The 16,348-nt window shown below is 39.3% G+C and overlaps 1 protein-coding gene across 1 annotated transcript; it reads right to left on the reverse strand.

Annotated features, from left to right (window-relative positions):
* Positions 1-590: 590 nt before the first annotated feature.
* LOC124137031 (visual pigment-like receptor peropsin) lies at positions 591-15,606 on the reverse strand. Its single transcript, XM_046503136.2, has 5 exons — positions 15,491-15,606; positions 14,050-14,232; positions 9,164-9,432; positions 8,327-8,503; positions 591-1,678 (listed from the first exon to the last, which is right to left on the reverse strand). The coding sequence occupies exons 1-4, from the start codon at positions 15,557-15,559 to the stop codon at positions 8,368-8,370; spliced, it is 657 nt and encodes a 218-aa protein (XP_046359092.2). The 5' UTR covers positions 15,560-15,606; the 3' UTR covers positions 591-1,678; positions 8,327-8,367.
* Between the last annotated feature and the right edge of the window lie 742 nt (positions 15,607-16,348).

Genomic DNA, 16,348 nt, shown 5'->3' on the forward strand with positions numbered 1-16,348 from the left:
TGAAGCAGTATCATGAGCTTGCCCATGGGCAATTTGGAGCTCATGAATGGAGAAGATTTCGGTCTTATCTTCCCAATTATCTGAATTAAAATTAATACATTTCTTTTCTTGCTGCTGTTGGTATTTTTGGAATTTAGGGAATGTTTAGTCAGACTTTGATCAAGTTTATTGGCAATATCTGAAGTATCTGTTAACAAGTCACCACCATTTCTAAGATGGTGGATGCTAGTTTTCAAACCCTTATCTTGAATTCTTTTAATCATGCTCCATACTTTGGATATTGGCGTACGTGATTTTATTTTGAAAATTATTGTTGCCAAGACTGGCGGTTGTTTTGTTTAAATGTACGCCTTGCTTTAGCATTTATAATTCATTTAGATAATGCAGCATAGAATGGCGACGGAAATAATGTTCGGTCTTTTTTCTGGCCTTCCTAGCTTGTTTGCAGGCATCATTAAACCATGCGGTTTTCGTATGTGGGGAACCGCAGAGGACTTTGGAGTACATTCATTAGTTATTATGTTAAGGTCATCAGAAAAAAACATTTTGTCGGATCAGAAAAATAAAAAACAAGATTAAATTTAAGTTTGTTTTTACATACAGTCCCACAGAAGGCCCAGATAGCTTTATTGGAGTTCAATCTTGATAATGGAAGAGCGTCAGATGGAGTCACAGGTTTTAAAATAGAAGGAAAATGGTCACTTTCACAGAGGTGATCGTGGACCGACCATACCAATTCATTCAGTATTTCGGAATCTGTAATTGACAAATATATAGAAAGGTTAGTCATTATATATGCACAAATCGTTATCAGAATTGAAATCTTCTATGGTTTTTCCCTGCTGCTTGTATGCGCACTGGGGCGGTCGGGTAGCCTAGTGGTTACAGCGTTTGCTCGTCACGCCGAAGACCCGGGTTCGATTCCCGACATGGGAAAATGTGTGAAGCCCATTTCTGGTGTCCCCTGTCGTGATATTGCTAAAAGCGGCGTAAAACCATACTCACTCACTCACTCACTGTATGCGCACTACCCCCAAAGCGGATTTTGTCCATTGAAATCGCCCATAATAGGGTCATATAGGGTCAAGGTCACACTGCTTCATAGAAGACGATGGGGGAATGTCAATAGAGCATAAGGTAAAAACAATATGCATGTTTATACGGATAACGACAGCTTAAAGTGGGGTATCAAGAGTTACAGGGCTGTGAAATACACCCTGCCTCACCAAAAGAGAAGAACCTCCAGTTGCTTTAGCACCTGGAGGTGAAAAGAAATGGTATGAATTGTATTGTTTGATGTCAATTAGATCACTATTTTTTTATGTAAGGTTCTTGGATGCATAATGATGATGGTTTATGATCTTGTATTAATAATAACAAATCATTGAAATTATTCCTTAGTCCTTTGCAATTCCATTGGATAATATTACTCATGGTGGCTCAATCTTTAGGCATAAATTGGAAGATGCCATGTGCTCTCCGCTGCAGTTTGCACAATGGGTGGTGTTTTTGCACTCGAAGCTGTCATGAGCTCCACCACAACGGAAGCATGCTGTGTCGTTATGGCAGTACTTGGCACCATGTCCAAATTGCTGGCATTTGTCACAACGGAGCGGGTTAGGTACACAGACCTTCACTCCGATGTTGAAGTATCCGGCTTTAATTGAAGTGGAAAGTACTGAAAGAGAAAAAAGTGAAAAGTTAAGCATTAGTTTGTGTGATTGTTCTTTCTTGGTTTTTCTTTGCTCAACGTCAGGGACTCCTTGGTTTTCAAACTCAGATGCAAGTCCCTCTTCGCTCATGTCAGCCAGACGACGAGCGCGGTCCCTGATGATGCCTTTTTCGAATTCGGTGTCTTGTGAACTGAGACAACAACCTTTGTGTTAACAAACCGTTGTAAGAACAACAGATTAACAGATTGTTGTCACCTTTGATGCCATGGTATAAAACAAAATGGATAGTCGCAATAGATTTCCGTCTGCAGATGCAATGACGATTAACACTAGCCAGGAAAATGCTGATATTTCATGAGATACTTCTTCATCAGAGGAAGTAGAATCTACATGTCAACGTTTGTCTTTGCTTGGATGAACCAGGTTGTTTGTTGTGAGACATATTGGAAGGAATAGTATTCAGCACCCCTGTTCCCGACCCACCATCGAGTGGCAAAAAGGACTGTGTTGCAGAGGAAGCCAGCCTGCAACACCAGGGCTATAGTGGTGTTATACTTTAGCAAATATAGACTTAAATACCTATGAGAACTAAAAGAACAAGCTGTTTCGGCCCATGATACCTCTGTCATGAAGCACAGAATTAAGAGGTCCATATCACCAGATCGGCCCATGAGCCACCGCTTTCTGGCATAGGACAAAATACAAAATATGCATAAATAGGGTTCTCATATTTCATGATTTACTATTGTTTCATGAACATATTCCATGGACGGGGCATGGCGTGACTAGCCGATTGAAAGAATCGGGCCCATTCTACCACCCGTCTAGGTGAAGTCAGGGTTGGAATGGTGTGTTAGGCAAAAGGAACACTGTTCCTTGCTTCAGTGCCATCAACCACCAGAATCCCGTCCTCCAACGACACAGCAGCGCAACCCGGGGCCAAAAGGTTGCCCAATTGGGTCGCCTCTTACGACCAGCAGTTGTGTGCTGGGGAAACATTCTACCTCGGGTCACCACGGAGATATTGTATATGATGTGGTGAGATATTGTATATGATGTGGTGAGATATTGTATATGATGTGGTGAGATATTGTGTATGATGTAGTGAGGTATTGCATATGATGTGAGATATTGTATATGATGTGGTGAGATATTGTATATGATGTGGTGAGATATTGTATATGATGTAGTGAGGTATTGTACATGATGTAGTGAGGTATTGTATATGATGTGGTGAGATATTGTATATGATGTGGTGAGATATTGTATATGATGTAGTGAGGTATTGTATATGATGTAGTGAGGTATTGTATATGATGTGGTGAGATATTGTATATGATGTGGTGAGATATTGTATATGATGTAGTGAGGTATTGTATATGATGTGGTGAGATATTGTATATGATGTGGTTAGATATTGTATATGATGTGGTGAGATATTGTATATGATGTAGTGAGATATTGTATATGATCTGGTGAGTTATTGTACATGATGTGGTTAGATATTGTGTATGATGTAGTGAGATATTGTTGATGATGTGGTGAGATGTTGTATATGATGTGGTGAGATATTGTATATGATGTAGTGAGATATTGTATATGATGTGGTGAGATATTGTGTATGATGTAGTGAGGTATTGTATATGATGTGGTGAGATATTGTACATGATGTGGTGAGATATTGTGTATGATGTAGTGAGGTATTGTATATGATGTGGTGAGATATTGTACATGATCTGGTTAGATATTGTATATGATGTGGTGAGATATTGTATATGATGTGGTGAGATATTGTATATGATGTAGTGAGATATTGTATATGATGTGGTGAGATATTGTACATGATGTGGTTAGATATTGTGTATGATGTAGTGAGATATTGTTGATGATGTGGTGAGATGTTGTACATGATGTGGTGAGATATTGTGTATGATGTAGTGAGATATTGTATATGATGTGGTGAGATATTGTACATGATGTGGTGAGATATTGTGTATGATGTAGTGAGATATTGTATATGATCTGGTGAGTTATTGTACATGATGTGGTTAGATATTGTGTATGATGTAGTGAGATATTGTTGATGATGTGGTGAGATGTTGTATATGATGTGGTGAGATATTGTATATGATGTAGTGAGATATTGTATATGATGTGGTGAGATATTGTGTATGATGTAGTGAGGTATTGTACATGATGTAGTGAGGTATTGTATATGATGTGGTGAGATATTGTATATGATGTGGTGAGATATTGTATATGATGTAGTGAGGTATTGTATATGATGTAGTGAGGTATTGTATATGATGTGGTGAGATATTGTATATGATGTGGTGAGATATTGTATATGATGTAGTGAGGTATTGTATATGATGTGGTGAGATATTGTATATGATGTGGTGAGATATTGTATATGATGTGGTGAGATATTGTATATGATGTAGTGAGATATTGTATATGATCTGGTGAGTTATTGTACATGATGTGGTTAGATATTGTGTATGATGTAGTGAGATATTGTTGATGATGTGGTGAGATGTTGTATATGATGTGGTGAGATATTGTATATGATGTAGTGAGATATTGTATATGATGTGGTGAGATATTGTGTATGATGTAGTGAGGTATTGTATATGATGTGGTGAGATATTGTACATGATGTGGTGAGATATTGTGTATGATGTAGTGAGGTATTGTATATGATGTGGTGAGATATTGTACATGATCTGGTTAGATATTGTATATGATGTGGTGAGATATTGTATATGATGTGGTGAGATATTGTATATGATGTAGTGAGATATTGTATATGATGTGGTGAGATATTGTACATGATGTGGTTAGATATTGTGTATGATGTAGTGAGATATTGTTGATGATGTGGTGAGATGTTGTACATGATGTGGTGAGATATTGTGTATGATGTAGTGAGATATTGTATATGATGTGGTGAGATATTGTACATGATGTGGTGAGATATTGTGTATGATGTAGTGAGGTATTGTATATGATGTGGTGAGATATTGTACATGATGTGGTTAGATATTGTGTATGATGTAGTGAGATATTGTTGATGATGTGGTGAGATATTGTATATGATGTGGTGGGATATTGTATATGATGTGGTGGGATGTTGTATATATTGTTGTAGGATATTGTATATATTGTTGTAGGACATTGTATATGATGTGGTGGGATATTTTATATACTGTTGTAGGATATTGTATATGATGTGGTGGGATATTGTATATGATGTGGTGGGATATTATATATATTGTTGTAGGATATTGTTTATGATGTGGTGGGATATTGTATATAATGTGGTGGGATATTATATATATTGTTGTAGGATATTGTATATGATGTGAGATATTGTTGATGATGTGGTGAGATATTGTACATGATGTGGTAGGATATTATATATATTGTTAAAGGATATTGTATATATTGTAGGATATTGTCCATGATGTGGTAGGATATTGTATATATTGTTGTAGGATATTGTACATGATGTGAGATAATGTTGATGATGTGGTGAGATATTGTACATGATGTGGTAGGATATTGTATATATTGTTGTAGGATATTGTATATATTGTAGGATATTGCCCATGATGTGGTAGGATATTGTATATATTGTTGTAGGATATTGTATATGATGTGAGATAATGTTGATGATGTGGTGAGATATTGTACATGACGTGGTAGGATATTGTATATATTGTTGTAGGATATTGTATATGATGTGAGATAATGTTGATGATGTGGTGAGATATTGTCCATGATGTGGTAGGATATTGTATATATTGTTGTAGGATATTGTATATGATGTGAGATAATGATGATGATGTGGTGAGATATTGTTCATGATGTGGTAGGATATTGTATATAGATTGTTGTAGGATATTGTATATATTGTAGGATATTGTCCATGATGTGGTAGGATATTGTATATATTGTTGTAGGATATTGTATATGATGTGAGATAATGTTGATGATGTGGTTAGATATTGTCCATTATGTGGTAGGATATTGTATATATTGTTGTAGGATATTGTATATGATGTGAGATAATGTTGATGATGTGGTGAGATATTGTCCATGATGTGGTTGGATATTGTATATATTGTTGTAGGATATTGTTTATGATGTGGTGAGATATTGTCCATCATGTGGTAGGATATTGTATATATTGTTGTAGGATATTGTATATGATGTGAGATAATGATGATGACGTGGTGAGATATTGTTCATGATGTGGTAGGATATTGTATATATTGTTGTAGGATATTGTATATATTGTTGTAGGACATTGTATATGATGTGGTGGGATATTATATATACTGTTGTAGGATATTGTATATGATGTGGTGGGATATTGTATATGATGTGGTGGGATATTATATATATTGTTGTAGGATATTGTTTATGATGTGGTGGGATATTGTATATAATGTGGTGGGATATTATATATATTGTTGTAGGATATTGTATATGATGTGAGATATTGTTGATGATGTGGTGAGATATTGTACATGATGTGGTAGGATATTATATATATTGTTAAAGGATATTGTATATATTGTAGGATATTGTCCATGATGTGGTAGGATATTGTATATATTGTTGTAGGATATTGTATATGATGTGAGATAATGTTGATGATGTGGTTAGATATTGTCCATGATGTGGTAGGATATTGTATATATTGTTGTAGGATATTGTACATGATGTGAGATAATGTTGATGATGTGGTGAGATATTGTACATGATGTGGTAGGATATTGTATATATTGTTGTAGGATATTGTATATATTGTAGGATATTGCCCATGATGTGGTAGGATATTGTATATATTGTTGTAGGATATTGTATATGATGTGAGATAATGTTGATGATGTGGTGAGATATTGTACATGATGTGGTAGGATATTGTATATATTGTTGTAGGATATTGTATATGATGTGAGATAATGTTGATGATGTGGTGAGATATTGTCCATGATGTGGTAGGATATTGTATATATTGTTGTAGGATATTGTACATGATGTGAGATAATGTTGATGATGTGGTGAGATATTGTACATGATGTGGTAGGATATTGTATATATTGTTGTAGGATATTGTATATATTGTAGGATATTGTCCATGATGTGGTAGGATATTGTATAAATGGTTGTAGGATATTGTATATATTGTTGGATATTGTCCATGATGTGGTAGGATATTGTACATGATGTGGTAGGATATTGTATATATTGTTGAAGGATATTGTATATATTGTAGGATATTGTCCATGATGTGGTAGGATATTGTATATATTGTTGAAGGATATTGTATATATTGTAGGATATTGTCCATGATGTGGTAGGATAGTGTATATATTGTTGAAGGATATTGTAAATGATGTGATATAATGTCGATGATGTGGTGAGATATTGTACATGATGTGGTAGGATATTGTATATATTGTTGAAGGATATTGTATATATTGTAGGACATTGTCCATGATGAGGTAGGATATTGTATATATTGTTGTAGGATATTGTATATGATGTGAGATATTGTTGATGATGTGGTGAGATATTGTACATGATGTGGTGGGATATTGTATATATTGTTGTAGGATATTGTATATATTGTAGGATATTGTCCATGATGTGGTAGGATATTGTATATATTGTTGTAGGATATTGTATATGATGTGAGATAATGTTGATGATGTGGTGAGATATTGTACATGATGTGGTAGAATATTGTATATATTGTTGTAGGATATTGTATATGATGTGAGATAATGTTGATGATGTGGTGAGATATTGTACATGATGTGGTAGGATATTGTTTATATTGTTGTAGGATATGGTATATAATGTGAGATAATGTTGATGATGTGGTGAGATATTGTACATGATGTGGTAGGATATTGTATATATTGTTGTAGGATATTGTATATGATGTGAGATAATGTTGATGATGTGGTGAGATATTGTACATGATGTGGTAGGATATTGTATATATTGTTGTAGGATATTGTATATATTGTAGGATATTGTCCATGATGTGGTAGGATATTGTATATATTGTTGTAGGATATTGTACATGATGTGAGATAATGTTGATGATGTGGTGAGATATTGTACATGATGTGGTAGGATATTGTATATATTGTTGTAGGATATTGTATATATTGTAGGATATTGTCCATGATGTGGTAGGATATTGTATATATTGTTGTAGGATATTGTATATGATGTGAGATAATGTTGATGATGTGGTGAGATATTGTCCATGATGTGGTTGGATATTGTATATATTGTTGTAGGATATTGTTTATGATGTGGTGAGATATTGTCCATCATGTGGTAGGATATTGTATATATTGTTGTAGGATATTGTATATGATGTGAGATAATGTTGATGATGTGGTGAGATATTGTACATGATGTGGTAGAATATTGTATATATTGTTGTAGGATATTGTATATGATGTGAGATAATGTTGATGACATGGTAGTATAATGTGGCTGAACACCCCTGTAGATTTAACACATTTCATGCGGCAGTAATCAAATAGTTCTCTGGCACAATGGTGGATTTAATCCTAAGACGTACATATCCTTCTGATTTTATGTGTGTTTTTGGTATGTACCTCTGATTTGATAAAACAAACGCACCCTCATGGCGTTCATGTTATATTTGACATGGCAAACTTGGAGACTTCGGAACGGCTACCGCCCTCGATGTATGATCAGGTAGTTGTTGAGAAGTCGGTTTTCCGCTCACATCCGTCATATCGGGCACTTCAGTCATCATGGAATGTTCGGCCCTATGGCGGATCAGAAGAGAAAGAGCTAATAATACTTGTCATTTTGAAATGTTTGTTTGTTGTTTAACACGCTGGATGCCTAGTTTTTGTTTCTGACGCACATATAACTCCATACATTCAATCAAAAAATAGCCTGTGTTGAAATGTCTTTACATCTTGGAATGAAGAACGTCACGAATCAAGTAAACAATTACTTACAGATATGCACGACCTTCATAGTAAGAAGGTCATATACTATGGGTACGAAATATCCAGCCCAATCAGCTAGCCTAGTTCGAATAAATCGTCTCTTTCTTCAAGACAGACATACATCGTAATAATTGAATTTGTGCCCCGTGAAGATCCGGGGTAGAATAGATCTTCAGCATCCCATGCTTGCCGTAAATGGCGACTATGCTTGTTGTAAGAGGCGACTAACGGGAACGGTTGGTCAGACTCGCTGACTTGGTTGATGCATGTCATCGTATCCCAATTGCATGGATCGATGCTCATGATGTAAATGACTGGATTGTCTGGTCCAGACTCGATTATTTACAGATCGCCGTCATATTGCTGGAATATTGCTGAATGCGGCGTTAAACAACAAACAAACAAACTGAATTCGTGAGTGAGTTCGATCGCTACCCCACACCCGAAGTCACACAACAAATATTGGCTTACCTATCTTCCTTGGTAACAAACGTGACTTCAGAATGTTTAATTCTGTTCTTTGAGGGGCATTTCAACAGTGCCAAATATCGTTGTCGGAACTTGCTGCTGACCACGATGTATATGATAGGGTTGAGGCAGGAGGAGAGTTTGGCAAACATGACTGGGGCGACAGTAAGCCAGGTAGGTACGGATGCAGCCTTTCCGAATGTCGCCCACAGCGAGATGATTGAGTACGGCAGCCAGCAGATCAGGAACACCAACACTAGCAGAAAGCACAACTGAAATGACGGGCAGTTGTGAGTGAGTCAGTTTGTTTACATCAACTTAATGTGGGTGGAGTGGGTGAGTGAGTTGGGTTTAACGCCGCTTTAAGCAGTTTTGCAGTTATATCAGGGAGTGTCAGTCTTGTGTAGGAGTAAAGCTCGAAGTGAGGTGAGGTGAAATTGGGTTTAACGTCGCGTCCAAGATTATTGCACTTATATAGCGACGTGCATGCACGTGTGTGTGTGTGGCTGCTTGTACTAGTCCGGACTGATGCCGATTTATAGTGCTCGCTCACTGAGATACCATGCCGCAGTTTAACATGAATACCCCACTCAGACGCAGTATACTGACTCCGAGCCGACCAGTCCTTGTTTTAGCCCCTTGAAGTCGAGCGCCAGACAGGGTAACAACAAGTACCATAATTTAACGTCTTTTGGTATGACGCGGCCGGGGATCGAACCCCGGACCTTCCGCTCTCCGGGCGGACGCTCTACCACAAGACCACGGAGGCGGCAAAGCTCGTAGTGATGCAGGTCTCACACGTTTACCACTTCGGTGAAACCCCCGAACACACATATAGTTTTGTATTGTATCTTGGAAGACTGTGCCAACATACGTTTTATGAATATCGCCTGTCACCATCACTTTAACTTACTGTTTTTCAGGAAAATATTTAGGTGCCTCGTGTTCCTATCCACGTACATCCAATGATTACCAAGTAGGGTTATGTAATTTGAAGAGCCAGGTGTGCACGCTGACGTTGCTGTTTGCTAAGTGAGAAAGTACCTGCTGATATTGACGTTGCTGTTACCTTAGTGTTGGTGTACCCTGGTGATACTGACGTTGCAGTTACCGTAGTGAGGAGGTACCCTGTGACGATACTGACTTTGTTGTTACCTAGTGAGCAGGTACACTGATGACACTGACGTTACGGTTACCGTAGTGAGGAGGTACCCTGTGAGGATACTGACTTTGTTGTTACCCAGTGAGCAGGTACACTGATGTTACTGACGTTGCAATTACCGTAGTGAGGAGGTACACTGAGAATACTGACGTTGTTGTTACCTAGTGAGGATGTAACCTGGTGATACTGACGTTGTTGTTACCTTTGTGAGGAGGTACCCTGAGGATACTGACGTTGCTGTTACCTTAGTGTTGATGTAACCTGGTGATACTGACGTTGTTGTTACCTTAGTGAGGAGGTACACTGAGGATACTGACGTTGCTGCTACCTTAGTGTTGATGTAGCCTGGTGATACTGACGTTGTTGTTACCTTAGTGAGGAGGTACCCTGAGGATACTGACGTTGTTGTTACCTTAGTGTTGATGTAACCTGGTGATACTGACGTTGTTGTTACCTTAGTGAGGATGTTCCCTGAGGATACTGACGTTGCTGCTACCTTAGTGTTGATGTAGCCTGGTGATACTGACGTTGTTGTTACCTTAGTGAGGAGGTACACTGATGAAACTGACGTTGCTGTTACCTTAACGTTGATGTACCCTGAGGATACTGACGTTACTATTATCGTAGTGAGGGTGTAACCTGGTGATACTGACGTTGCTGTTACTTTAGTGAGGAGGTACACTGATGTTACTGACGTTGCTGTTACCGTAGTGAGGAGGTACACTGAGAATACTGACGTTGTTGTTACCTAGTGAGGATGTAGCCTGGTGATACTGACGTTGTTGTTACCTTAGTGAGGAGGTACACTGATGATACTGACGTTGCTGTTACCGTAGTGAGGATGTAACCTTGTGATACTGACGTTGCTGTTACCTTAGTGAGGAGGTACACTGATGATACTTACGTTGCTGTTACCTTAGTGAGGAGGTACACTGAGGATACTGACGTCGTTGTGACCTTAGTAAGGATGTAACCTGGTGATACTGACGCTGTTGTTACCTTAGTGTTGATGTACCCTGAAGATACTGACGTTACTGTTATCGTAGTGGGGATGTAACCTGGTGATACTGACGTTGTTGTTACCTTAGTTAGGATGTAACCTGGTGATACTGACGTTGTTGTTACCTTAGTGTTGATGTAACCTGGTGATACTGACGTTGCTGTTACGTTAGTGTTGATGTACCCTGAGGATGCTGACGTTGCTGTTACCTTAGTGTTGATGTATCTAGGTGATACTGACGTTGTTGTTACCGTAGTGAGGATGTAACCTGATGATACTTACGTTGCTGTTACCTTAGTGAGGAGGTACACTGAGGATACTGACGTTGCTGCTACCTTAGTGTTGATGTAACCTGGTGATACTGACGTTGTTGTTACCTTAGTGAGGATGTAACCTGGTGATACTGACGTTGCTGTTACCTTAGTGTTGATGTACCCTGGGGATACTGACGTTACTGTTACCTTAGTGAGGATGTAACCTGGTGATACTGACTTTGCTGTTACCTTAGTGTTGATGTACCCTGAGGATACTGACGTTGCTGTTACCTTAGTGAGGAGGTACACTGAGGATACTGACGTTGCTGCTACCTTAGTTAGGATGTAACCTGGTGATACTGACGTTGTTGTTACCTTAGTGTTGATGTAACCTGAGGATACTGACGTTGTTGTTACCTTAGTGAGGATGTAACCTGGTGATACTGACGTTGTTGTTACCGTAGTGAGGATGTAGCCTGGTGATACTGACGTTGTTGTTACGTTAGTGTTGATGTACCCTGAGGATACTGACGTTGTTGTTACCTTAGTGAGGATGTAACCTGGTGATACTGGCGTTGCTGTTACCTTAGTGTTGATGTTACCTGAGGATACTGACGTTGTTGTTACCTTAGTGTTGATGTAACCTGGTGATACTGACGTTGCTGTTACCTTAGTGTTGATGTAACCTGAGGATACTGACGTTGTTGTTACCTTAGTGTTGATGTAACCTGGTGATACTGACGTTGTTGTTACCTTAGTGAGGATGTACCCTGAGGATACTGACGTTGTTGTTACCTTAGTGATGATGTACCCTGAGGATACTGACGTTGTTGTTTTCTTAGTGAAGATGTAACCTGGTGATACTGACGTTGCTGTTACCTTAGTGTTGATGTAACCTGAGGATACTGACGTTGTTGTTACCTTAGTGATGATGTACCCTGAGGATACTGACGTTGTTGTTTTCTTAGTGAAGATGTAACCTGGTGATACTGACGTTGTTGTTACCTTAGTGTTGATGTAACCTGAGGATACTGACGTTGTTGTTACCTTAGTGAGGATGTAACCTGGTGATACTGACGTTGCTGTTACCTTAGTGTTGATGTAACCTGAGGATACTGACGTTGTTGTTACCTTAGTGTTGATGTAACCTGGTGATACTGACGTTGCTGTTACCTTAGTGTTGGTGTAACCTGAGGATACTGACGTTGTTGTTACCTTAGTGTTGATGTAACCTGGTGATACTGACGTTGTTGTTACCTTAGTGATGATGTACCCTGAGGATACTGACGCTGTTGTTACCTTAGTGAAGATGTAACCTGGTGATACTGACGTTGTTGTTACCTTAGTTAGGATGTAACCTGGTGATACTGACGTTGCTGTTACCTTAGTGTTGATGTAACCTGAGGATACTGACGTTGTTGTTACCTTAGTGTTGATGTAACCTGAGGATACTGACGTTGTTGTTACCTTAATGATGATGTACCCTGAGGATACTGACGTTGTTGTGTTATCAGTGAAGATGTAACCTGGTGATACTGACGTTGTTGTTACCTTAGTGTTGATGTAACCTGGCGATACTGACGTTGTTGTTACCTTAGTGATGATGTACCCTGAGGATACTGACGCTGTTGTTACCTTAGTGAAGATGTAACCTGGTGATACTGACGTTGTTGTTACCTTAGTGTTGATGTAACCTGGTGATACTGACGTTGCTGTTACCTTAGTGTTGATGTAACCTGAGGATACTGACGTTGTTGTTACCTTAGTGTTGATGTAACCTGGTGTTACTGACGTTGTTGTTACCTTAATGATGATGTACCCTGAGGATACTGACGTTGTTGTGTTCTTAGTGAAGATGTAACCTGGTGATACTGACGTTGTTGTTACCTTAGTGTTGATGTAACCTGGTGATACTGACGTTGCTGTTACGTTAGTGTTGATGTAGCCTGGAGATACTGACGTTGTTGTTACCGTAGTGAGGATGTAACCTGGTGATACTGACGTTGCTGTTACTTTAGTGAGGAGGTACACTGAGGATACTAACGTTGCTGCTACCTTAGTGTTGATGTAGACTGGAGATACTGACGTTGTTGTTACCGTAGTGAGGATGTAACCTGGTGATACTGACGTTGCTGTTACTTTAGTGAGGAGGTACACTGATGATACTGACGTTACTATTATCGTTGTGATGGTGTAACCTGGTGATACTAACGTTGCTGTTACCGCAGTGATGAGGTACCTGCTGATATTGACGTTGCTGTTACCTTAGTGTTGATGCATCTAGGTGATACTGACGTTGTTGTTACCGTAGTGAGGATGTAACCTGATGATACTTATGTTGCTGTTACCTTAGTGAGGAGGTACACTGAGAATACTGACGTTGCTGTTACCGTAGTGAGGATGTACCCTGACGATACTGACATTACTGTTATCGTAGTGAGGAGGTGCCTGCTGATACTGACGTTGCTGTTACCTGAGTGACTTGGTTTTCCTGCCGATTAGGTCGTCGCTGCATCTCCGCTCTTGTGACCATGAGGATGTTGATGTAGCAGTAGATCATGACGATGACATTAAGTATGACGATAAACACAACAAGGGATGATATGAAAATTTTGTCTTTGATCCGTTCTCCGGCCCAATTCACTGTACACGATGTCTAGGAGCAGAAAGAACACACGGAATAAATACAATCCATCTGCTTTTCTCTATTTCGTAGGGACAACACGCGATTACATCGGTAAGACCTGAAAAGGTTTTGCTTTTGTCGAATTTTAGAGTTTTATGAGGAATTAAAAAGGCCAATCTAACGTATAATTTCTATTGTCACTTCTATGAAAACGAATTATCAAGGCTGCTGTAACGAATTAGTTCATCGACGACATATATACTACTCAAAAGAAGTTACAGAACACCCGACTTTCTCATTTAATTATAGTTTATTTGTCACGGCTGGTGGGTATTGCAACACAGCTTTCGAACTGCGGGTGTTCTTTAACGTGTTTTGAGTAGTCTACAAAATGGCCATACTTCTTGAGGTAATAGGGACTGTCGGGTAGCATAGTAGTTAAAGCGTTCGCTCGTCACGCCGAAGACCCAGGTTCGATTCCCGACATGGGTACAACGTGTGAAGCCCATTTCTGGTGTCCCCCGCCGTGATATTGCTGGAATATTGCTAAAAGCGGCGTAACACCATACTCACTCACTCTTTAGGTGATCATTGTTCTGTCGACCACCAGTGTCGCGTTGGCATTTTGTCCCACAGTCACCTAACTCGCCGTGATGTATGACCAACGTGACGTACCCCAAACAGGCCGCCTTCGTGGTCTATTAGATTGCGTGTCTGCTCGACATTAAGGGCATAAAACAAATACGACCCGTGAAGATTCCGGGGTAGAATAGGTCTTCAGCAACCCATACTTGCCGTAAAAGGTGACTATGCTTGTCGTAAAAGGCGACTAACGGGATCGGGTGGTCAGGCTCGCTGACTTGGTTGATGCATGTCATCGATCGCAATTGCGTGGATCGATGCTCATGATATTAATCACTGGATTGTCTGGTCCAGACTCGATTATTTAGACCGCCGTCATATAGCTGGCATATTGCTGAGTGCGGCGTTAAACAACAAACCAACCAACCAACATAAAACAAATACGGACTGTTCCGCTCGAAGCGTGGTATTCATGTTAAACTGCAGCATGGTATCTCAGTGTGGGCAATAATTTCGGCATTAATCCGGACTAGTCCAAGCAGACACACACGCGCGTGCATGAACGTCGCTTTATAAGTGAATAAAACGGCTCTCTGTGGGAACATATTTGTAGGACGTATGTAAAGACTGATATTTGACGTACCCCAAACGGCTCTCTGTGGGAACATATTTGTAGGACGTATGTAAAGACTGATATTTGACGTACCCCAAACGGCTCCTTCTTATAATTGACTCCAGTAATCAAGGGCATCACCGCCCAGGCGAAGGCGTACATCCAGATGCCAGTCAGTACCTTCACCAGAAAATGTCGCCTGTTTTGAAAAGTCGCTGGAAAAGAAGACACTGTATTATCCATATTGTGTTAAGAAACGAAAACAGGAAAAATTTAACAGGGCTTACGTTCTGTAGACCCGAACTTATTCCAGTCGTGCTAAACGAAGCTCTGCTAACGAAGGGTCCTGGGTATATTTCATAATAGAATGGCTATATATTACACTGGATAATCAAGGAGGTACTGCGTAATAAGTACAAGGTACCGGACAGGGCCACCACTGTGTGACATACCCGTGAAGATCCGGGGTAGAATAGGTCTTCAGCAACCCATGCTTGCCGTAAAAGGCGACTATGCTTGTCGTAAAAGGCGACTATGCTTGTCGTAAAAGGCGACTAACAGGATCGGGTGGTCAGGCAAGCTGACTTGGTTGATGCATGTCATCGATCCCAATTGCATGGATCACGATATCAATCACTGGATTGCCTGGTCCATACTCGATTATTTACAGACCGCCGTCATGTAGCTGGAATATTGCTGAATGTGGCGTTAAACAACAAACAAACAAACAAACAAACTGTGTGACATAAACATTATTAGAAAACTCAAAAGTCAAAGACATTACGGGTCGGATGTAAATTATCGGGGTAGCATAACCCTTTATACTCCTTATCGCATCGCTACTAGATACAGTCAGATGTGGCCATAACTATGCATTGGGGTTAATCTTAATAAAACCGACAACAAACAAACCATTGAATTATCAGTGTTTATATGGACGATAATCCGTTG

This window comes from Haliotis rufescens, unplaced genomic scaffold (assembly GCF_023055435.1).
Source record: "Haliotis rufescens isolate VD_foot unplaced genomic scaffold, xgHalRufe1.0.p SCAF_16, whole genome shotgun sequence".
In the NCBI taxonomy this organism is placed as follows: Eukaryota; Metazoa; Mollusca; class Gastropoda; order Lepetellida; family Haliotidae; genus Haliotis; species Haliotis rufescens.